Source organism: Vulpes lagopus, chromosome 5 (genome assembly GCF_018345385.1).
Source record: "Vulpes lagopus strain Blue_001 chromosome 5, ASM1834538v1, whole genome shotgun sequence".
In the NCBI taxonomy this organism is placed as follows: Eukaryota; Metazoa; Chordata; class Mammalia; order Carnivora; family Canidae; genus Vulpes; species Vulpes lagopus.
In genome coordinates this window covers 108,437,094-108,462,029 of record NC_054828.1, presented here as the reverse complement: position 1 = coordinate 108,462,029, position 24,936 = coordinate 108,437,094, and the positions used below count along the sequence as shown (strand labels likewise).

The window sequence follows — 24,936 nt, the reverse complement described above, 5'->3', positions numbered from 1 at the left end:
TGTCCTTTTTCCAGTGGATAGTCTTTCTTGCTTTGTCGAATATTAGTTAACCATAGAGTTGAGGGTCCATTTCTGGATTCTCCGTTCTGTTCCATTGATCTATGTGTCTGCTTTTGTGCCAGTACCATACTGTCTTGATGATCACAGCTTTGTGAACCTAAAATTTGGCATTGTGATGCCCCCAGCTCTGGTTTTCTTTTTTAATATTCCCCTGGCTATTCAGGGTTGCATTTTGAGTTAACTTTTTTTATGATATGAGGTAGGGGTCCAAAATCATTCTCTCGCATGTGGTTATTCAATGGATATATCTACCCTTATTCCAGCACCGTACAGGCTTGATTACTGTAGTTTTGTAGTAAGTTTTGAAATTGGGAGTAGTATGTTCTTCAGCTTTATTCTTATATTTTTTAAAGAATGTTTTAGCTATTCTGGGTTCCTTGAATTTCCACATGAATTTTATGATTAGCTTGTCAATTTCTACAAAGAAGTCAGTTGCAATTTTGTTAGGGATTACACTGAATCTGTAGATCAATTTGGGGAGTTATTGCCATCTTAACAGTATTAAGTCATCCAGTCCATGACCACAGAATGTCTTTCAGTCTACCTCTTGTTCAGAATGGGGTCTGCCAGGGTTTCTATTGTAAATTTGTAATTTTTCCTTTTTTAATTGATAAATATCATGGGTGAGATACTAATATTCTCTTTCTTCTTGAAGTTTTACCCACTGATTTTAGCATCCACCGGTTGATCTTGCCTGTAACAATTATAACTTGGAGGTTTGTCTAATGGTGAAACTAGCCAAAAAATACATATTGGGTTAGTTTTTTTCTTTATAGAAAAAAGTTGAATTATATCTTCAATTTATATTATATTTATAGAATATTTAGATTTTCTCCTAATTCCTTTTTTCTTTTCTTCTTTTTTTTTTTTAAGATTTTATTTATTGAGAGAGAGAGCAAATGAGAGAGAATACTAGCCAGGGTCGGGCAGAGGGAGAGAAACAGATGCCCCACGGAGCAGGGAGCCCAATGCCGACCTCAGTCCCAGGACCCTGGGATGGGATGATGACCTGAGCCAAAGGCAGACACTTAACTGACTGAGCCACCCAACTGCCTCAATTTTCTCCTAGTTATTTTTTTTTAAAGATTTTATTTTTTCATGAGATACACAAAAAGGCAGAGACACAGGTAGAAGGAGGAAAAGCAGGCTCCATGCAAGGAGCCCGATGAGGGACTCAGTCCCGGGACCCCGGGATCATACCCCGAGCCAATGGCAGACGCTCAACCACTGAGCCACCCAGGCATCCCAGTTTTCTCCTAATTCTTGAATCAGTTTGGGAAATTAACTTTTCTAAAAACATGTCTGTTTCAAATTTGTTGGTATCACAATTGATGGATTTCCGTATCTTTTAAATTTCTGATTAATCAGGGGGTCCCTGAGTGGCTCAGCAGTTTAGCGCCTGCCTTCAGCCCAGGTCGTGATCCTGGAGTCCTGGGATCAAGTCCCACATTGGGCTCCCTGCATGGAGCCTGCTTCTCTCTCTGCCTGTGTCTCTGCCTCTCTCTCTCTCTCTCTCTCTGTCTCATGAATAAATAAAATCTTTTTAAAAATTAAATAAAGTTCTGATTAATCTATAATATAACTCCTTTTTTGCTTTTGATTTTTTAGAAAAGATTTATTTACTTTAGATAGAGAGCAAGTAGAAGGGGTGGAGGGAGAGTCTCAAGCAGACTCTGTGCTGAGCTCAGAGCCCAACACGGATTTGATCCATAACCCTAAGATCACGACCTAAGCTGAATCTGAGTCAGATGCCTAGCCAACTGTACCACCCAGGCACCCATCTTTGATATTTTTAAACAAACTATTTTTCTTATAAAAACAGTTTTAGATTTATAGAAAAATTGCAAACATAGTACACAGAGTTCCCATACACTCCATAGTTAGCTTCTCCTATTAACATATTACATTAGCACGATATATTCATTGCAATTAATCAGTATTGATTGATATCTTATTAACTTTTTAAAAATATATATTTATTTATTTATTCATGAGAGACACAGACTGAGAGAGAGAGGCAGAGACATAGGCAGAGGGAGAAGCAGGCTCCTCAAAGGGAGCCTAATGCAGGACTTGATCCACAATCCCGGGATCATGACCTGAGCCAAAAGCAGGTGCACAACCGCTGAGCCACCCAGGCATCTGATACCTTATTAACCTAACTCTGTAGTGTATTGAGATTTCTGTAGTTTTTACTAGTGTTCTTTTTCTGTTTTAGGATCCCATCTGAGATACCACAATACATTTCATCATCATGTCTCCTTATGTTCCCCCTCTTGTGACAATTTCTCAGATTCTCCTTGTTTTTTATTACCTTGACAGTTTTGAGGAGTATTGCTCAGGTATTTTGTAGGATTTGTCTGGTGTTTTTCTCATGGTTAGATTGTGGTTTTGAAATTGGGAGAGGAAGATCACAGATGTATAAAGTGTCATTTTTATTATATGTCCAGGGTACATACTATCAACATGATCTGTGCCTGCTAAAGTTGACCTTGATCACCTGGCTAAGGTGGTATTCAGTTTATCTTCTGTAAAGTCACTCTCTCCCCTTTCTGTACTACCACAGAGGAAGTCACTGTGTGCAGTCTACACTTAGGTAGTGGGAGGTATGCTCTACTTTCTTGTGGGCAAACTTATCTATATAATTATTTGTGGTTCTGCATGGGAGATTTATCTCCACCACCATTTACTCATTTATTCAATAATAATCAGTATGGATTCATGGATAATTCTTTTATGCTTTGGGATATAATCCAGTGCAATTTTATTAATTGTTCCAGTTGTTCAGCTTTACGGTGGGCTCTTTTAGTTGGTTCCTGTGTCACTTTGACTTTCTTCTATTATTGTGGGTGTTTTTTGTTTGTTTTGAGCACTTCCTGACTTTTCTGGGACTACAGGATGCTCTAGGCTTATACATCTCCTGCCCTCATCCTAGAATTAGCCATTTAGTCAAAGTGCCCTGGTTCCTTTTATTAGAGAATGATATTAGAATCCAAGAGCTAGGTATGCTGAGTGCTTGTTGCTTCCGAAGTATCATTGATTCTAGACCCTCTCAGCTGGCAGAGCAAAGAATATATGTACACATGTAAGAAAAACTCAGTTCATTCTATCTCCTGTTTTATTCCTGTGTGTCTCCTTTACTGCACATACGGAACACTTCAGACCCTTCTGGCCGTCAATGTGTGGAGGCTTTTCCCCACACCACACAATTGTGTGCAACACCAAGTACATGTCCTACAAGATAACTCAATTCTAACACTATCCACCGGAAATAGGGTCAGATCCCACAGGTTAGGGGCTTAGTCCCAAAGACTGCTTCCATCCTTCAGATGCCAATCACAAGTGGTAGGTCTATGGGTTATCCACAACTTCTGTCTCATTAAGCTACAAATTGGAGGTTCCCATGTGTCCCTCCTCAGGTTTGATTAATTTGCTAGAGCAGCTACAGAACTCCAGGAAACACTTATATTTATCAGTTTATTAAAGTGTACTAAAGGATACAGATGAGCAGGCCAATGAAGAATTATATAGGGCGGGATCCCTGGGTGGCGCAGCGGTTTGGCGCCTGCCTTTGGCCCAGGGCACGATCCTGGAGACCCGGGATCGAATCCCACATCAGGCTCCCGGTGCATGGAGCCTGCTTCTCCCTCTGCCTGTGTCTCTGCCTCTCTCTCTCTCTCTCTCTCTCTCTCTCTCTGACTATCATAAAAAAAAAAAAAATTAAAAAAAAAAAAGAATTATATAGGGCAAGATCTGGGAGATCCCAAACACAGGAGCTTCTGTCCCCATGTAGTTTGAGGTGTGCCACCCTCCCGGTATGGATTTGTCTGCCAACCTGGAAGCTCCCTTAACCCTGTGCTGTTAGGATTTTATGGAGGCTTCCTCACATAAGCATGATCAATTGCTAATTCAGTTTCTAGCCCCTCTCTATTTGGAGGATGAGGTGTGAGGATGAAAATTCCAAGCTTCTAATCATGGCTTGGTCTCTCTGGAGACCAGCCCCCTATCCAGGAGCCATCCAGGAGCCCACCCAAAATCACTACATTTGGAGCAAAAGATGCTCCCCTAGTGCTCTTATCACTTAGAAACTAAAAAGGTTTCAGGCATTGTGCTAGGATCTGGGGGAAGAGACCAATATTTATTTATTTATTTTCTAATATCTCACAGTATTTTTTTTTCTATATGTAACCATATATATTAAGGTAAACATGAAATGAGTCCATACTGATGTCTCCCATTCTAATCCATAACCACATGGATTATACTAGCCTCCTCTTTTTGCTGTAAATTTCTACTCCAGCAAGGAGAAACCTAGCTCCCACCATCTGCCATTCACTTACTTAATCATTCCAGTGGAAATGTATATAGCAGTATCAAAATTGTTAACCTGTACCCCAATGGAATATAACTTTATCAGAATATAGCGCTTATGTACAGTTTTTTTTTTTTTTTTGCCTTTAGTTTTACAGACCACTCATTCCCAAAGTTATTTAGGGCACCATCTTTTTCCCTTATAAGCTCCCTGTGAGCTTATTTCACAATTTGTAATACTGTTAGAATGTTTTGCATTCTTCATTCCATCCTCCAGTTTCCCAGACCTCCTAAATGATTTTTTATTTGATTTAATTTTTTAGTAATCTATACCATATGTGGGGCTCAAACTCACAACCCTGAAATCAAGTCACATGCTCTTCCGACTGAGCCAGCCAAGTGCCCTCTAAATGATTGTTTATTTTGCATATATTAAGGCTCACTCTTTGCACTATAAAGTTCTATGGGTTTCAACCATGCATGGTGTCCTGTATGCACAATTACAACATCATGCAGAATAATTGAACTGTCCTAAAAAAAATCCCCTGCGCTGATCAGCTCAGCCCTTCCTCCCATCCTCCTGAGCTCCTGACGATCACTGAACTTTTTTTAAATTGAAGTATAGCTGACATTAGTTACAGATGTACAACATAGTGATTAGATGACTATATACATTATGCAATGCTCATCATGATGAGAGTAGTTGCCATTTGTTACCTATTATTGACTATATTTCCTATGCTGTACTTTTCATCCCCATGACTTACTTATTTTATAACTAGAAATTTGTTCCTCTAAATCCCCTTCACATATTTCACCTGTCCTCCAATCTTTCTTGCCTCTGGTAACCACCAGTTCTCTGTATTCATGACTGTGTTTCTATTTTTTTGTTGTCTGTTCATTTATTTTTTAGATTTAGATCATATGGTATTTGTCTTTCTCAGACTTATTTCGGTTCGCATAATAACTACCCTGTAAGTCCATCCATAGTGTTTCAAATGGCAAGATTTCATTCCTTTTTATGGTTGAATAATATTCCACTGTGTATATACAGCACATCTTTATTCATTCATCTATCAGTGGACACTTAGGTTGCTTTCATATCTTGGCTATTGTAAATAATGCTGCAATAGACATAGAGGTGCATGTATCTTTCCAAATTAGTATTTTTGTTTTCTTTGGGTAAATACCCACAGTCACTGAACTTTATACTCTTGCAAGAGTTTTGCCTTTTCCAAAATATCATGTAATTGGATTCATACATTATGTAGCCTTTTCAGACTTGCATCTTTCATTTAAGTTTCCTCTATGGCTTTTAATGGCTTCATAGCTCATTTCTTTTTACCACTGAATAAGATACTATTATTTATAGCTGTACTACAGTTTATTTATCCATTCACCTATTGAAGGACATCTCAATTGATTCCAATTTTTGGTGATAAGGAATAAAGCTACTACAAATACTCGTGCCTGTTTCCTTTTTGACTAATCATTTATGTCACTCTATCTTTCCTTGATTAGTCTTACTTGACTTTTTTAAAGCTCTACACAGGGCTTGAATTCACTACCCCAAGGGCAACAGTCACATTTTCTACCCACTGAGCCAGCCAACGCCCTAGTCTTGCTTGACTTTTATCTACTTTATTACTTTTTAGAGAACCACCTTCAAGTTTTATTAATCTTTTCAGTGTATTTTTATTTTCTATTTCATTGACTTATTTTCTTAGGTATACTATTCTTGGAGCTGATGTTTCTAGCTCCTTACATTAGAAACATTAATTTTCAGTCATCTCTAATATAAATGTTTAAGGCTATGAGAATTTTTATTCAAGCCCTGCTTTTGCTGCCTGCCACAAGTTTTGGTACATAGTGTTTTCTTACCATTCAGTTCTAAATATTTTTGTTTAAATTTGTCGCTATGAATTTGTAGCATACATATCTGCCAAATTGTGTGATGTTCCCCAGTATCCTGAGTATGGGTACAGGAAATGTGGAAATTTAAGGATAACCCAGGCTTAGAATTTTGTCTGGAAAGTACACCCCAACCACTGAATCTAATTTCACACCTCACGTCCACATTTCATTTTATCCCTCCATCTATCTCATTAAGTAGGCTTTCTTTAATTAGAGAATCTGTCTCTCATTACACTCTTTCTTCATTTCACTCTTGCGTCTATCACACATGTCCATCATTAAATGTCGATGCCTAAATTGGCTTATGATACTGGGGACCGTGGGAGTGTCATAGGGGACTATAAGAGATGGAAATGGGAGAGGGGAAGGCGATTTACAGACAGCTGGAGCCTGAATTGGCAGAAAAGGCTAACCTCCCTTTGAGAGTATGGAAATGCCAATATTATCTTTAATCTGCTGCTCAGAACTATCACAGTTATCCTTCACAATTACCCACAAGCACTCAGTATACTTGCTATATCGGTAATTATACTGGGGCCTTCTTGAAATTGACAAGTGACTGTTCTCCTCATCCAAGTCACTTGAGGGAAAGGAACCACTGCAGGAGGCAAGGTGACACAAATCCAGAGACACATGGGAGCAGAGTGAGCCAGAAGCGACCATGGAAACAAGCCCTGGATCTAGGCTGATATCCTGGGCAGGATATGGATTAGGGTAGTGTTTTTTCTAAGCTGCAGGGTATCCTTTCCTTTAGAGGAACATGAAATAAATGTAATGGGTTGCAATCAGCAGCTGTTTTAAGTGAAATAGGAGCGAAAGAATAGAAAATAACATTGTGTCCCAGCATAAGATAATTACTTTCTGTGAGATTTTCTAATGTGTATGTATTAGATCATGAGATAAAATGTATTTATAACTGAGGGTCATAGTAAAAAAAAGCTGAAAACATTCTGGACAAGAGGCTTAAAGCAGAAGTCTAAGTTACATATGAGAGTGCAGAAGAAAGAACATATGGAAATGTGACCAAGGAGGAGATATTTGAATTAGGTCTCTTTTTTTAAGATTTTATTTATTCATGAGAGACAAAGAGAGAGAGAGACAAAGACACAGGCAGAGGGAGAAGCAGGCTCCATGCAGGGAGCCCAATGTGGGACTCGATCCCGGGACTCCAGGATCACACCCCGGGCTGAAGGCAGATGCTCAACCGCTGAACCACCCAGGCGTCCCTGAGTTAGCTCTTAAAAGGACTAAAGGGCACTCTAAAGGAAGTGCATGTACAAAGGCATTTTTGGGAAGCAGCAAGAAATCCATGAGCAAGGGACCTCCTGTAGGTAGGGAGGCATGGCAGAAGAGGAAGGTAAGTGGAGGCTCCATTGTGAACCTTACATCTCTGCTTCTTTATAAAACATGGATAACGCTATCTTTTATTAGGGATGTCGTGATAATTCCACAAATTCTTCTTCAAAATACTTTGAGAAAAAAAAAAAAACAAAATACTTTGAGAATAAAGTAGTACTATTTAGTTGTTCCTTTGTAATTTTTTTTACTTGCATTTGGGGGTACATTGTTAACAGCTAAATTTCCAAGAATCACCTGCCTTCTACACTTATTTTTCTCATTTACATATGGAGGCTCTAAGGCACTTGGGCAACTCAAGTCAAATGGCAGATTACTCCCTAGCTCAGTTCTTTTCTCACTAAATATGTCATCTCCTTCTCTGGTCTCATTGGCCAGCCTGAGAAGTGAGCAAATCAGCCAGCTACCTACTTAAGGATTTGAAAGATGCTAAAAGGCCTCCATCTAAAAATGCCTCCCCAACATATGATTCTAATTCTATGCACTCTCCAGTGGTCTCCTTGAAAAGACACATCCTTTCCAACTTGTCTAAGGTATGAAGTTACCCAACAGGGATTATTTATTAGCTAATTACTTAGCCTGGTCACAGAAGCCACCTCCAATATCACCCAGAATAGAGGAGGGACCTGTAAGAATGACACCCAGAATCATATGATTTGATGGGTTAAGGGAGTAGGTAGAGGAGATGGAGGTGGAGTTAGGAATTAAGAGGAAAAAGATCCAGAACTTGAAGCACCATTAGGGAAGGCAAAAACCCTTGAGGAGCCTTAGGACTTAGAGCTTTAGGACTTCTCTCTTATGCATTCCTAAGAGAAAAGATTTTTAAAAGAGTAGATGGGGATTTAGTTTTTAATGGGTACAGAGTTTTAGTCAAGGAAGATGAAAAAGTTCTGGAGATGAATGGTGATGGTGGTTGTGCAAGAATGTGAATGCACGTAATACCACAGAACTGTACACTTAAAAATGGCTAAAATTATAAGTTTCACAATATACTACAAATATATCCTAGATAATCTGTGAGGGAAATGAAGTCAAAACTATTTTCACCAGTCCTTAATATATTAGTCAGCCTTCCAAATGGTGCCAATGATCCTCATCTCCTAGTATACACTCCCTTATATTGTCTACCCTGCCCCCACTTCCTGCCACAGTGGATAGGGCTGACCTGGGTAACCCAATAGGATAAAGCAGAAATGACTCCCCAAGACTAGATCATAAAAGACATTGCAGCTTCCAAATGGTTCCCTCTTAGATCTCTTGCTCTGAGGGAAGTGAGCTACCATATTGTGAGGACACTTGGCAGCCTATGGAAAGGTCCAGGGATGAGAAACAGAAGCCTTCAGCCAAGAGCCAGCATTAACCCGCCAACCCACTGAGGAGCCACCTTGAAAGCAGATTCTCCAGCAGCCACATCCTACATCTGTACTTCAACTTCATGACAGAGCTTAAGCCAGAACTACCCAGCTCCCACATTCCTCACCCACAGAAATTTTAAGATAATATTTATAGTTATTTTAAGCCATCATTTTCGGGGGTAATCTGTTGGACAGAAATTGATAACTAATACAGAGTGCATGAAGACCCTCCATCAACTGCCTGAAGCTGATGAGATCTTTAATCATTTATATATCTCTATTCTGGGAATATTTCACAGTTGCTTGAAAATATTCAGTGATCCCATTTAGATAAAGTTGTACTTAGCTTTACATGTTTTGAACACCCAACAGATATTCCTTAAAAATATTTCCAAAAAAAAAATTCCCCAAAATTGGAGAGGCATTGCTGAATCTCATTTTTTAAAAGATGTATTTATTTGAGAGAGAGAGAGAGAGAGAGAGAGCACGACCAGAGGGAAGAGGCAGAGGGAGAGGGAGAACCAAGCTTCCCTCAGATCAGGGAGTCTGATGCAGGGCTCGGCTCAGTCCCAGGACCCCAGGATCATGACCTGAGCCAAAGGCAGATGGTTAGTCGATTGAGACACCCCAGCACCCTGCATTGCTGAATTTCAGACACTTAAGGCTAGCAAGAGTGATTCCTAACATAATACACCTTGTCAGGTAATGGAAAAGTTTTTCCTTTAATACTATAGATCCAATGCTTAGAAAACTGAAGATGGGCCAGTATTTTAAGTCATTTTACTCCTTAGAATGTGTGAACTCTCCTTAAATATATTTGTATAAAAAAGTGAAGGTGGGGCCCCTGACTGGCTCAGGTGGTAGAGCATGTGATTCTTGATCTCAGGGTTGTGAGCTCAAGCCCCACATTGGGTGTAGAGATTACTTAAAAATAAAATATTTAGAAAATATAGAGAGGAGGTATATAAACACAATTAATTAATTTTTAAAAGCAACTTAAGAGCTTTGTTAGGGCTAACTCCTTTTGTCTTGGCTGTGTGTGTGTGTGTGTGTGTGTGTGTGTGTGTGTGTGTGTACCTACCTAGAATCTAATCTTGGCATCTTGAGTGTCCAGTTTTTCAGCCCAATCTTGACAAACTGGAGGGGGGGGCCTCCACTTTCTCCAACAGCCTGGTCAGGCTAACTCATATGTCACTCCACCAGGGCAGCATCAGCACAGTTAGCTGTTCCAGGATGTGCAGCCTATCAACATGAAGAATCAGAGAGCAGTTCAGGAATTGAATCCATCTCGAAACTGATGAAGGATTAAGGGATGTGGGAGAAGGAATGGTCTTTTTCTCTGCAGCCCACTCATCATGGGATGAGAATCTACTTGTGTTTTGGTCAGTATTTTTATGGAAAGTATTAAAGAATATTCAGTGACATACAAATAGTATGCAGAATAGTATAATGAAACTATATTACTAATAAGCCAACTTTCAACAAACATCAGATCAGACAAGCTTGCTTCATCCTCACCTAATTCTTTTCCTTCTGAATTATTTTAAAGCAAATCTCAGTATCAGTTTAAAAAAAAACATAATAATATCGCTATCACATTTTAAAACCATATCACTAACTCCTTTTTTTTTTGTATCACTAACTCCTTAAGCAGATTTGTCTTTAATATCAATTACTCTCATCACTAGCTCTCTAGAAGTAGGCAACAGGTGGGAACCTCAGGTGCAATGGGCGTATGACTCAAAGCCATTGGCCTGTTCTTCTTATGGGTGGTTTAAGAAATGTCCTTAAAGGACATCTGGTAAGGCACATGTGGTCCAGAAACATCACATCTCAGATGTCAGAAAAATAGAAAACAAATAGCAATGTTTTTCTGACTATCCAGCACCCATATTCAAGTATCCAACTTTGGCTACATTGTCATTCTTACTCAGTTTGTGTAGAGCTTCAATTCATCATTTTCCAGGTGATATTCAGATAAGTCAAGAATGCTCAGTTTGGCCAAATTGTGAAGATTCTGAGCTGGACAAAAAATTCAATCCAAAATAAAAAGCCTTTTAGGGAACTACATATGGATTTTTTTTTTTAATTTTTATTTATTTATGATAGTCACACACAGAGAGAGAGAGAGAGGCAGAGATACAGGCAGAGGGAGAAGCAGGCTCCATGCACCGGGAGCCTGACGTGGGATTCGATCCCGGGTCTCCAGGATCGCGCCCTGGGCCAAAGGCAGGCGCCAAACCGCTGCGCCACCCAGGGATCCCTACATATGGATTTTTAAATATCCTTAGAATGCTAAGGCTTTATCTTCTTTGTTGATAATATACAAACCATTATTTGACCTGATTAATTAAATTATTTATTCCCAAAGTTATCTGGCTGCATTTAACCCTGAGCTCCCATGGCTGTGACTAAATGGACAGATATTTCAGTCCTAAGTTCTGACTAATAAACTTCAGTTCACATAAAACCTAATGCAGCATAAAATATAGTTATGTCATTATAGGAAAGTCACTCCATTTCTCCAAGCCTCCGTGTCTTCATCTTTAGAATGAGGAAGTTGCAGTAGATAAAATGTGAGATTGCTTCCAATTCTAAAATGCCCTTATCATGCAGGAGAAACAAAGGAACAACAAAAATAACAAAAAGCAGATGCGATAAGCAACTTTTTGTTGACTTCAGCTTAGATGATTTTGGTAATGTCATAGTTGTGATGTTGATAATAAAAACTTAGAAAGTAAAAAAAACACACAGGTGAGAAAAATAGAAAACAAATAGCAAAATGGTAGATGAAAATCTATTTATATCAATAATTACATTAAATGTAAATGGACTAAACATTGATCAAAAGGCAGAAATAAGACTGGATTTCTTTTTTCAAAAAGCAAGACTCAACTCCATGCTATCTGCAAGAGATGTAATTTCTTGACAAAGACACAAATATGTTGAGGTAAAAAAAATATGGAAAAGTAGTTTACATGTAAGCATTAATCATAGAATACTATCAGTCTAGCTAACAACTGCTTAGTTCTTTTCTTCACTTTAGATACATATCATGGTTGCTTAATCTAGTTGAAGTTTTTCCTATCAAAGAAGGAAGTGGCTCAATGGTTGAGCATCTGCCTTTGGCTCAGGGCATGATCCCGGGGTCCCAAGATTGAGTCCCACATCAGGGTCCATGCAGGAAGCCTGCTTCTCCCTCTGCCTATGTCTCTGCCTCTCTCTCTATGTCTCATGAATAAATGAAGTTTTTCTATCAAACTGATAAGAAAAATCTCCACTTAAAGAAGTCAAGTTTTTCATGGATATGAACTTTTGTTATAATATTTGCTAATTTTTTCTATTTAAAAAAAATATTTTTTTAAGTAAGCTCTACACCCAACAAGAGGCTTGAACTCATGATCCCAAGATGAAGAGTCACATGCTCTACTGATTGAGCTGGCAGTTGCTGTAGCTATTATTATTTTTAATCAATCATATGAACCCTTGTCTTAGAGGAAAGTAACTTCTGGGGTTTGGTGCTTTAACATTAAAAAAAAAAAAAAAAAAAGGAACTTCTCTCAAAAAGTGTACAGCTGCCATATTTAGTTCTAAATCTGTCACTCCCCAGGGTCAGGTAAAGAAAGAGTGTACTTATCATTGTTGTCCTAGTAGAGGCTAGACAACCTCTTCTGATCATGGGTTTCTCTAGCTTTTGGTTTATATTAGCATACAAATGATTTCCTTAGTAGTCTTTACAGATTCCTAACAGTTTTATATTCTGTTTTAAGAGGGCTAGACCATCTTTTCCTTAAAATATAAATTTAAAAATATGAATTGAACATATCCAGTTTATCTAGATATATGGAGGGGTTTCTCAGTACTTGGTATGTATACCCTCTGGGAACTCAAAAGACTCAACTCTTATGTTAACGGAGTTAACATTAATTCCATCTTAACAGGACAATTAGTAAGAACTGGACAGCCTGAGAACATTTAAGGAAATTCTCTCTCTGCTTCTCAATCATTTATTTATCCAGTCATCCAAATATTTATTAGGCAGTTATTATGTAACAGAACATGTGCCAAGTTTCAATTACCTATATCTTGTTTACTTTCTCTTCACCATCTCTTAAAATTATAATATCTTCAATTATTCTGAAATTTTCTCCTAATTCTCCATTTTTAATAAATTTTTATTTAAGTCATGGAGAATATCATTAAAAACAGGCTAAGTACTACCTGGACATCTTTATTATCTTTTCCAGTTTCCCTGAAAATTAAATATTCATTTGAGAGACTTAGCATGCATTAGCATGAAAGTATCACATGTTCTCTTACACTGTTCTCATTCAGTTAATGCAGGCAACAATTATCTAGGGTTTTCACGGTGTTTGCTGACAGGCAGCAGGAAACTAATTGGATTTCTTCAAGGTCACAGGGTTCAGCTGACAGACTTTACTATGTAATCCATTCCCTTCCCGATATCAGACAAGTGGGTCATATGAAGTAAACTCATCTTCTTCAGGTTTGTCAGACTTTCAGCTGCAAAACGTTGGAAAGGAAATACATTAAGACATGAAGTTAATTTGATTTAAACATAGATTACTAGACTGAAAGGAAGGTAAAGAGCAATTGCACAGAGATCTTGCCATGCTCTTTCTGTAGACCTTGAGTTATAAAAAGCCAAAGAGAGCTATTCTTTCAACTCACTATCCAATCTCCTGGACTATACAAAGGTCACCTATGTGAAAGTCATTCTTTCAGCAGCATGGAAACACAGGAATGCTTTGTTTTTGTTTTTTTGGCCAGAGATGGGTGTATTCTTTAGCTAAAAATATGTTCTCCAAATGTAGCAGAAATGGACTAGAAAATAATAACAGAAAGATAACAAGGAAATCTCCAAACACTTGGAAATTTAACAATAGACTTCTAAAGAAGCATGCATCAAGGAAAACTAGAGAATGTTTTGAAAAATATAGAAATGAAAATATATCAAAATTTAAAACTAACACTGTGCTTAGAGAAAATTGAATCTATGGTTTAAATTTTCCCAAAAAGAAATCTGCAGACACAGATAATTTAACCTGCAAATGCTATCAAACATTCATAGAAGAAATAACACCATTTCTATAAAATCACTTCCAGAGGGACGCCTGGAAGTGGCGTCCAGAGGGTGGCTCAGCGATTAAGCGTCTGCCTTCAGCTCAGGACGTACGTGATCCTGGAGTCCCGAGATCAAGTTCCGCATTGGGCTCCCTGCATGGAGTCTGCTTCTCCCTCTGTCTGTGTCTCTGCCTCTCTCTGTGTGTCTCTCATGAATAAACAAATAAAATCTTTAAAAAAAAAATCACTTCCAGAAAGTAGAAGTGGAGGGAACACTTCCCAGCTCTTTAATGATGCTGTCATTAAATGATACAAAACCTAGACCAAAAACATAAAGCAAAAGAAAACTTCAGACCAATATATCACTCAGGAACATAGAAGCAAAACTTCTCAACAAAATGTTACTGAGGATTCCAGCCATATATAAGAAGAATGTTATACTACCACCAAGTGGGCTTCCTACAGGGAATGCAGAGCTGTTTCAATATTTGACTATCAATCCATATAATTCAACATATTAACAGTCTAAGAAGAAAAGCTGCATGATCAATTATATTGAGGCTAGAAAAACATTTGATGTCATCTGACATCCATCCATAATAGGAATTCACAACAACCTAGAATAGAATGGAACTTCCTCAACCTGATAAAAGTCATCTACAAAAAAACTACTTTTGACATCATACTTAGTGGTGAAAGTCTGAATGCTTTGTTCCTCATATCAGGAACAAGGGAGGATTTTTCTTTCACCCCTCCTATTCAACATTGTGCTGCAAGTCATAATCAGTGCAATAAAGGAAGAAAATAAAATAAATACAAATTGGAAGGGAAGACATAAACCTGTTCTTGGAGGTGACATGAAGTGAGTTCAGCAAAGGTGTAGAGTATAAGATCAACTGACAAAAATCAGTTGCATTTCTATATAGTAGCAATAAATAATGGCAACCAATTTTTTAAAATTCTATTTACAATGAAAAAGTTAGGTGTAAATCTGATAAGACATATACAGGATCAACATGATGAAAACTACAAAATGATGATAAAAGAAATTTTAAAAATCTAATTGAAAGAGAAACCATGCTCATGGATTGAAAGATTCAACCAAATAAATATGTTGATTCTCCCTAAATTGGTCTATAGATTTCATGTAATTCCAATCAAGATCCCAGGAAGAATTTTTTTTTTTTTAATTTTTCCAGGAAGAATTTTTGATAAAATAAACAAGGTGAAAGACAAGGGAACTAGAATATAAAAAACAATTTTGAAAAAGAATAAAGGAGAAACAACATTACTCAATCTTATGACTTACTGAAATCTACAGTCACTAAGGATGTTGCCAAATGATGAATCAATAAGAGAAGAGAGTCCAGAAATACACCCACATAATTACACTCAAATGATTTTGGACAAAAGTACAAAGGCAATTCAAACATGAAAGAATAGTCATTTCAATAAAAATAGGACAACTGGATATCCATATGCAAGAAAAATGAACCTTGGTCTAACCATCATAATTTATATAAATGTTAACTCAAATAGATCATAAATCTAAATGTAAAATGTAAAACTTTAAGAAGAAAATGTAGGAGAAAATCTTTGTGACCTAGGGTTAGGCAAAAATTTCTTAGAAATCACACCAAAAGCATGATTTTACAAGCAAATATGGACTGCAACTAAATCTAAAATTTTTGTTCTATGAAAGATACCATTAAGAGAATGAAAAGACTAGCTACAGATTGGGAGAAAATATTTTCAAATCACTTATCTGACAAAGGACCTGTATCCAAAATATATAAAGAACACTCAAAATTCAACATGAAGAAGATAAATTACCCAGTTAAAAAATGGGTGTGAACTTAGACACTTTGCCAAAGAGGTATGTAGTTGGCAAACAAGCCTATGAAAACTTTTTTCACCTTTTACCAGCTAAGTATGATGAAATAACACTGCACCCAGAATTCCAGTTGCTCCACATCCTCCTCAGCACTTGGTGTTACCCGTTTTTTGTTTTTTTGTTTGTTTGTTTTTGTTTTTATTGTAGAGCTGTTAGAGAATGACAAAATTTTAAAAACCCACAAAGGAGGGCTGCCCGGGTGGCTCAGCGGTTTAGCGCCTGCCTTCAGCCCAGGGCGAGATCCTGAAGACCCAGGATTGAGTCCCACATCGGGCTCCCTGCATTGAGCCTGCTTTCTCCCTCTGCCTGTGTTTCTGCACCCCCCCCCCCCGTCTCTGTGTGTGTCTCTCATTAATAAATAAGTAAAATCTTTAAAAAAAAAAAACCCACAAAGGATATTAAGTCCTTGTGAGAATGCAGAGCAGCTAAACCTCTCATACATTGCTATTAGAAATGTAAAATGATACATACTGGAAAATAGCTTGGAAGTTTCTTAAAAAGTTAAACAAGCACTTATCAAATGGCTTAACAATCCCACTCCTAGGTATTTACTTAAGTGAATTGAAAACTTATTTTCAGGGATGCCTGGGTAGCTTAGTCAGTTAAGTGTCCAACTCCTGATTTCAGGTCAGGACATGATCTGAGGGTGGTGAGATTGAGCCTCATGTGGGGCTCTGTGCTGGGTGTGAAGCCTGCCTAAGATTCTCTGTCTCTCTCTCTCCCTCCCCATCCTGATCTCTCTCTCTCGAAAAAAGGAAAACTTCTTTTCTTTTTTAAAAAATATTTTATTTAGGGATCCCTGGGTGGCGCAGCAGTTTAGCGCCTGCCTTTGGCCCAGGGCGCGATCCTGGAGACCCAGGATCGAATCCCACGTCGGGCTCCTGGTGCATGGAGCCTGCTTCTCCCTCTGCCTATGTCTCTGCCTCTCTCTCTCTCTCTCTCTCTGTGACTATCATAAATAAATAAATAAATAAATAAATAAATAAATAAATATAAAAAATTTTTAAAAATATATTTTATTTAAATTCAATTTGCCAGCATATAGTATAACATCCAGTGAGGAAAATTTATTTTCCTACAAAAACCTTCATATGAACATTTATAGAAGCCCTATTTATAATCACACAAGCTGGAAATAACCTACATGTCTTTCAGAGGTGATAAGATAAACTGTGGCACATCTATACAACACACCACTATTCAGCAAAGAAAGGGACAAACTAGGAAGATTCTGAAGAGACATGGAGGGCAGAAATAGAAACCAACCTTGGGTAGAAATGACAGGGCACTGGATTTTAGCTATAAGAATGAATGAGCACTGATTACAAACTCAAATGTCAACAAGGTTCAGGAAGGTAATATTATTACAAGAAGTAGAACAGGTGGGTGCTGTGCCCGCATGGAGATGGTGTGTCTTGTCCACAGAGTATAAGAGCATCTCAGGAAGCTCAAGCTGATTGTTACCAAATGGAGATGGGCATGCAGTTGCCAGACTTACACTTTTCAATAGAAATGAGTGTCCTGTATTTTCACACTGCAATCTCCCAATCGCAAAATGCTGCCAACTCCAGGGAGAAGAATCATGAAGGGGATGGGAACGGGAAGAAGACTTCATTGCAGATTGTTTATAATTTGGATCATGTGAGAATATATTACTCAAAAAATAAATTATAAAAATTAAGAACAAAATATTGACAAACATTCAAAAGAAAATTCCACACAATATGTAGGCCAAACTCAGCACATGGGCAACCAGTTTGCAAGATCAGTGCAAAGGAATAGCCATCAAGAGGAGCTGGTGAGCTTCCTGACGCAGAAGGTAGCTAATAGAGTCCCAGGGACCATGCAGAATCTTATGGAAGGGGTTCTTTCATTGAGAAGGTGGCAAAAATTATCTGTGCAAAAGATTCTAGATTTTTTTAATGGTACGAAATTTCCTCCACAGGATGACAAGTGAGGCAGAGCCTGATGGGAAATCAATTGTGAATGAAAAGTAATCATAGATTACAGTCAAGTAGAGCAAAGCTCCTGCGGCCCATAGCTTCACACCACAACAGCTCCTGTTCCAGACAACAGGGATGATCTACACAGAGAAGTTGGTCTACACAGGTAAGGCAGACATTCACCTTTAAGACTATTTTGAATTTGGGGAAAAATCCCCCTTATTCAGAAAGATTGGCCCAACATGTATGAGTCTGAGATCTGAAATTTCTTTGTGTTACACAAAATCTGTTACCAAAATCTTCTATCAAAATGAACGATACTTGAGGGTAGGGTGGGGCTGGGTATGTTCTGCAGTTTCCTGGGTGAGAACCCAGTAACACAATAGCTACCAGCTCCCGCAGGTGATTAGTTTACAGGCTGGATTTCCTCCCAGACCTGAAGCGGGAGAGGTGTCATTTGGCAGAGAAGCAGTGGGAGATGGAGATGCTAAGAAGGGGGATAGGTCAATGAAGACAAGCTTAACCTACCATACACACACACACACACACACACACACACACACACACACACATCTCACACACACGCACCCCATATAAACTATAGTGCCATTCAGTCAGACTGTATAGCTTCCGCTCGGGAATCCTTCCTAGTGCCTCCCAGTATGACAGCTTCCCTATCACAGACCTCTCTCTCAGTCCCTACCTCCCTTCCAAGTCCTGACACCTGGTTGAAAGTATTAGAAAAGCTAAAGCAAAAAAAAAAAGAAAAAGAAAAAGAAAATCTAAAGCAAAACTATATGATACCTCATATTTCCATAGTGCCCCTGGGCTTGATTATAGCTTAAACTGCTGATGTCTCTAATCCCCTGCAGTCGTGGAGTCTGTAGGTCTTGAAAACTCAGGGTGGTTAGGTTTGTCACCAGTGTGATATATATACTGCTCATCTTCTATGGTGAGGGGACTGGCTTCCACAAGAGAATGAAGGTTCTCACAGGTGCTGAGAACCGAACCTCTCGGCCACACCACCCTGTCTTGTAATGCACAATCTGAGGCTTGTAGCAGGGCTGAATATCTTACCCAGATATTTCATCTTTTCCTGAAGTCCTGGAGTGCGACCTCCAGAGTCTTGAATTCCTGCCTCCAGCTGAAGAACAAAGACACAGCCCTGCTGGGAATGTGGGTTTCTGAGGTCTCTTCCTGAGTCCTGCTCATGTCTTCTGTAGTCTTGTCCCGTGAGGCCCTAGCTTCTCCTCAGAAGTCAAGTTAAATCAAGTCCAGAGCACTTGCACAATTAGGTAAGTGTTCAAACAAGTCAAATAAGTAATCAGGGATGTTCTCTGAGTTGATATATAAGCTTTTAGCACAAAGGAAATTTTCAAATTCTTTGCTCAAGTGTGATTCAGATATACTCCCATGGAATAAATCAATGCCACATTCTGCAAAGGAATTGATGTTGATGGCTTTCAGAGTTTCTTGCACAGGAGTGTTTTTCACATTTTGCATAGATTCTTACCTCCAGAGAGGCTTCCTCGCGTTGGAGAGCCCCAGGAAGCTACTATGTGGATACACTGCTGCAGGGTGTTTCAAAACAGTCCTGGTGGCTTCAGTAGATGATCCACCCTCATATAAGAGCAGGATACTATACTTGATGTAATGTCTGAAATGAAAGCCATTTTCTGTAAGTGACTTTCCCACGTGGTCACCTCCTGTGGCTCTTGAGACTTTAGTGAATTGCTGAGTCTGCATCTTGCTGTGATAGTTCCCTGTGTCAGATTCCCCTTTGATGATGCAGGGTCTCTGAAGAGTGTCTAGCGGGGATCCCTGGGTGGCTTAGCAGTTTAGTGCCTGCCTTTGGCCCCAGGGTGCGATCCTGGGGTCCCTGGATCAAGTCCCACATCGGGCTCCCGGCATGGAGCCTGCTTCTCCCTCTGCCTGTGTCTCTGCTTCTCTCTCTCTCTCTCTCTCTGTCTATCATGAATAAATAAATAAATTAATCTTTAAAAAAAATTCATTGAAGAGTGTCTAGCAGACCATTCAGACCAGCTGCTCCAATATGTGATGGTGAGGGTCCTTCCTCCAAAGAACAGGTTCTGTGAAGGTGCCTTTCAAATTAAAAATAATGTCAGTATCTTCACCCAGGGGGAAAAAGTTCGGAAAAGATGGGATATGGTATAAAGCCTTTAGATCCTGAGAAAAATCATCTAAGTCTTCTCAATATCTGCTGAGAAAGACTTGGAAGAGAAGAGGAAGGTTAGAAGACTCAATTCTGTGTCTCCCCAGAACTTAGAGTTCAGGACGATAAAGAGGGAGTTGCGCCGAGAATCTTCCCTAGATGACTTGACTTTCCTTCCCCAGTTCTGAGCTGGCACAAAGGATTCCAAATATTTGCTCTTCCCATTTGGTCTTCTGTTTCCTCCTTTCACCACAGCATCTTTGTCACAGCCCAACGGAAATGGGAGGAGTCTGTGTTTGGGCTAAGGAAAGTGCATGAGAATAGTAGGAATGTGGCTGAGAGAGATGGTTAGGGGTAACTTTCCCCAGATCAAGCCTTAACTTTGATTAAAATCTATCATGAAACAAAATAAAAATTATTTCTTTATGATAGTATTATTTAAAATAGTAATTCCTCATTGGACTAAGGAATTAAGAACCACAACTGCACCAACTTCTTGAGTGCGTTAACTTCTTTATCCAGTTTGACTTTGAATTGAGACTATACTAAATCAGTAATCCCTAACCCTGGGGGCATCTGGCTGGCTCAGTGGTTAAGAGTCCGCCTTCTGCTCAGGTCGTGATCCTGGAGTCCTGGGATGGAGTTCTGCATCGGGCTCCCACAGGGAGCCTGCTTCTCTTCTCTGCCTCTCTCTCTCAAGAATAAATAGATAAAATCCTAAAAAAAAAAAAAAAAAAAAAGTGATCTCTAACTCTGGAGTGACTTAATTTGGCTTCAACAACAAGTAATCTAAATGGGCGTTTCTTCTGAGAGTGTCTGAGCTTTTCCTTTGCAGAACCAAAACCCACTACCCAGCACTATAAAGAGAGAGGAGAGCAGAGGCCCTCTTATGGGGATAGTCGATCTTCTTCATGGTTTATTCTATTTGTAGAACAGATACAAGAAAATTGGTACTTACTTTGTCCATTCAAATCCTGAAAAGAGGACATTTTCATTTTTCAAGGGATTTGAGATCAAGGTTACAGGATTGGGAGGCCATCTTCAAAGTCATGTGGTTGATCCTTCTCGCAGCATCCTGCTGGACCTTCTCACAGCAAATGATGTTTACTTCTTAATTCAGAGCATTCTACACAAATAGCTCATCCACAATTTGCTTTATAATAGTCATTTTCATCCTTTGAATGATGATTTGACTCTTTTTTATGAAATTCACTGAGGAGATGAGGGGAAATATATTCATTCATTCATTTGTATAAAATGTGCATCTCAGCATCCCTTTGCCAGAGCAAATGGTCATGCATTCCCACCTCCCACTCCCTCTCCTCAGACCCATCTTGAGTTATGGAAATGCCAAATGCTTGAATTCCAGGCCCTCAAGAAAAGCTCTGCAAAGCCCCTCATCCTTAATCTGAGAGTCTTTGTTGAGCAACATAGATTTTCTTTGGTAATGAAGTAGGGGGAGCAGTCTTGTGCCCCAATACAGAAGAGTCTCTAGGGAGGTCTAGTGGTAAGACTATGGACTTTAAAGTAATGAAATTGGCCTAAGATCTGCCGGTTGCTACAGTCTGTGTAAGCTTGGCAAGTTACTAACCTTCTCTGAACCTATTCCAGTGCTGTGCTGCTAAATATTGAAAACATTTGTTCTCCGGGGGTAAAGGCCCTAATTTGTAGCATTTACCAATCTCCACGTTAGAAATCTTTTCACCATGACTGATTTCAAGCTAACAACATATGTCAACTGGCTAAAAAGAACCATGAGAATTCAACAGTCAGGGTTTTTTTTTTGTTGTTTTTGTTTTTGTTTTTTTTTTTATTTATGATAGTCACAGAGAGAGAGAGAGGCAAAGACACAGGCGGAGGAAGAAGCAGGCTCCATGCACTGGGAGCCTGATGTGGGATTCGATCCCGGGTCTCCAGGATCGCGCCCTGGGCCAAAGGCAGGCACCAAACCACTGCGCCACCCAGGGATCCCTTAACAGTCAGGTTTGACTGAACAGTAAAAACCGGCTCCAGGATACCACTGGTTGCTTATCTGTGCATTGGGTTTGAGAACACTATTTAACTTATGAAGTCATGAGAATTCCTGTATAATATCTCATACAAAGTAATAGCTCAATACATGTTAGCTACTATTTTTAGCCAATTGTTAAAATTTAAATTCAATTAGCCAACATAAAGTACATCATTTTTTTCAGATAGTGTTCAATAATTTATCAGCTACATAAAACACCCAGTGTTCATCACATCACATGCCCTCCTTAATGTCCATCATCCAGTTACCTCATCTCCCCCATCCCTTTCAGCAACCCTCAGTTCATTTCCTGGAGTTAAGTCTATCATGGTTTTTCTCCCTCTCTGATGACTTTCAATTCAGTTTTCCCTTCCCTCCCCTATGATCCTCTGTGCTGTTTCTTATATTCCACGTATGAGTGAAACCATATTCTCTGATAATTATCTTTCTCTGGTTGACTTGTTTCACTCAGCATAATATCCTCCAGTTCCATCCAGGTCAATGTAATTGGTAAGAATTCATCCTTTCTGATGGTTGAGTAATATTCCACTGTATATATACACCACACTTTCTCTATACATTCATCTGTCAATGGCCATCTTGGCTCTTTCCACAGTTTGGCTATCGTGGACGTTGCTGCTATGAACATTGCAGTGCAGGTGCCCATTCAGATCACTGCATTTGTATCTCTGGGGTAAATACTTCTGTCACCACTCAAAAAAGTAGCATATTTCACCACTCATAGAATTTGGTCTTTTCTGTAGGGTATTACTACAAAACCATTGTCTACCGGGGTAAGTAAGCTCTGGCACCTCTCCAAGTCCCTGGAGAAGCTGTGTAACTTCTGTTCCTCACTCTCCAAGGTCTAACCCTCAAATGCAGACCACACTGTACCCAAGCAGCCTTTCATAGCTTGGAGAAATATCTCCCTGGCTTTTCACTCTGAGACACTATCTGCACTAGTTTTCTTCCAGGGCAAGGCTGCTCCTATTTTTCAAATCTTAAGCTTGACTCATGCAAATAGACGTGCTCCTCCTTGAAGTCCTCAAGACTCCCTGGTCTGAAAGGCACCATTTGGCACTCACTCCGATCCCCAGGATCCCACCCAGCTTCCCTTCCCATCTGTCACAATTTCCACTACTAACCTCAGTGGAAATGGTACCTCATCCAGGTGTATTTGTCCTGTCAGCAAGTCTCCTCTCTCTCCCTGTAGGGTCTCATCTCTCCTCTTGGCTTCCATATCCTCCCTATGGAGATGACCACTAAGTCTGAGTATGCTCATGCTCTTCATTTTATACCTGAAGAAATGTCACCTCAGAGAGACTTCAAAAGGTCACAAGGCTAGGTTTTGTGCAGCTATATTTCTTCAGCTATAAAATTAAGGCATCGATACCTTCTCTATTTGGAAGACTCATGAGAAAGATTGAATAAAGTCACTTGGGTCACATACATGAAAATGTTTTAAAATTTGAAAAGTGTACTGCTGTGTTAATGGTAGGATGTTCTTAATGTTAACCATGGTGTAACTCCCTCCCTCTGTGTAGACTACCACACTCCTCTCTCATTGAGTAACTAGGTGAAAACACTGCTGCTCATTCATTCATGCATTCAGTCATTCATTCATTCAGTATTCATTTGTACCAGACTCTATCAAGATCAGCACTATATAGTAGAAGGTTCTGAGATCATGAGCATATCCTCCGTTTGTACTATGCAGTAGAATTGCTACTAGCCACAGGTGGCTCTTGAGCACTTGAAATGTGGCTAGCATGACTGTACAACTGAGTTTTAAATTTTATTTATTTAAATTCACATTTAAACAGATATGTGTGGCTAGTGGTTACTCTATTTGATAGCACAGGTCTACACCCAATCATCAAAGAGTTACACTTTGGTTGCCACTTAGATCCACACCACGTTTCTTCGCAATGATCTTGACAGGTATAGCTTAGCTCTTTGCTATCTGGCTGGGATGCCATGGCTGAATAGGGAATGGCAGAAGACTGATATTTTAAAATATACATCTGGTTATTCTTTGTGTAAGTCCTATTCTCTCTGTAATTCTGCCTGTGTATCGTGGGCTGCCCTGTTTGTAACTGAATTCTCAAAACCACAGAGTAATATTTATTGGGAATTCCACATATAACAGGTCAAAGGAAGGCACAAATTGATTTCAATTCAATGTCATCAGTATTTGGTAGCACATTATATAATCAAACAGATTTTATTTCTAGTGTACTTCCTTTTTATTAATAAGATTGCCACTTTTCTATATCTCAATAGATGATATTATTTCCAAAAGGACAGGTCTAAGATGACCCTCATATTGTCCCTTCTTTTTGTAAAACTGCTCCTCATTCTCTAAAACTAAGAAAACAGAACCAAAAGTCATTAGGCAGCAACTGCTGTCACTTTTGTACTTTTTTTTTTTTTTTTTTTTATATACCAAGTAAGGACACACTATACATAATGTTTGACATCTGGGTTGTTTTTTCCTTTACTATTTTTATGAGTCCTTTCTGTATCAGTTAAGTATTAAACTATTTCATTTGGGGGCACCTGGGTTGATCAGTTGGTTAAGCATCTGCCTTCAGCTCAGATCATGATCCCAAGGTCCTGGGATTGAGTTCTGCATCTGGCTCCCTGCTCAGTGGAAAGTCTGCTTCTCCCTCTGCCCCTGCCGTCTCCCTCATGCTCTCTCTCTCTCTCGCTCTCTATGTCTCTCTCAAGTAAATAAGTAAAATATTTTTAAAAAATAAACGGTTATTTATTTATTTTTGTTTACTTATTTATGTATTTTAGTAATCTTTACACCAATGTGGAGCATTTATTTA

The 24,936-nt window shown here is 39.0% G+C and overlaps 1 protein-coding gene across 1 annotated transcript in view; it reads right to left on the bottom strand.

The window, feature by feature from the left end:
- NLRC4 (NLR family CARD domain containing 4) overlaps positions 1-24,081 on the bottom strand; it is a 28,238-nt gene extending 4,157 nt beyond the window's left edge. The window contains 16 exon segments of the mRNA XM_041757007.1: positions 10,085-10,136; positions 10,139-10,283; positions 10,943-11,018; positions 13,346-13,431; positions 13,433-13,520; positions 14,330-14,399; positions 18,622-18,664; positions 18,723-18,853; positions 18,855-18,933; positions 18,935-19,010; positions 19,013-19,567; positions 19,570-19,681; positions 19,936-19,958; positions 19,961-20,149; positions 21,046-21,303; positions 23,991-24,081. Coding sequence (XP_041612941.1) covers positions 10,085-10,136; positions 10,139-10,283; positions 10,943-11,018; positions 13,346-13,431; positions 13,433-13,520; positions 14,330-14,399; positions 18,622-18,664; positions 18,723-18,853; positions 18,855-18,933; positions 18,935-19,010; positions 19,013-19,567; positions 19,570-19,681; positions 19,936-19,958; positions 19,961-20,149; positions 21,046-21,303; positions 23,991-24,081 — 2,074 coding nt within the window.
- Between the last annotated feature and the right edge of the window lie 855 nt (positions 24,082-24,936).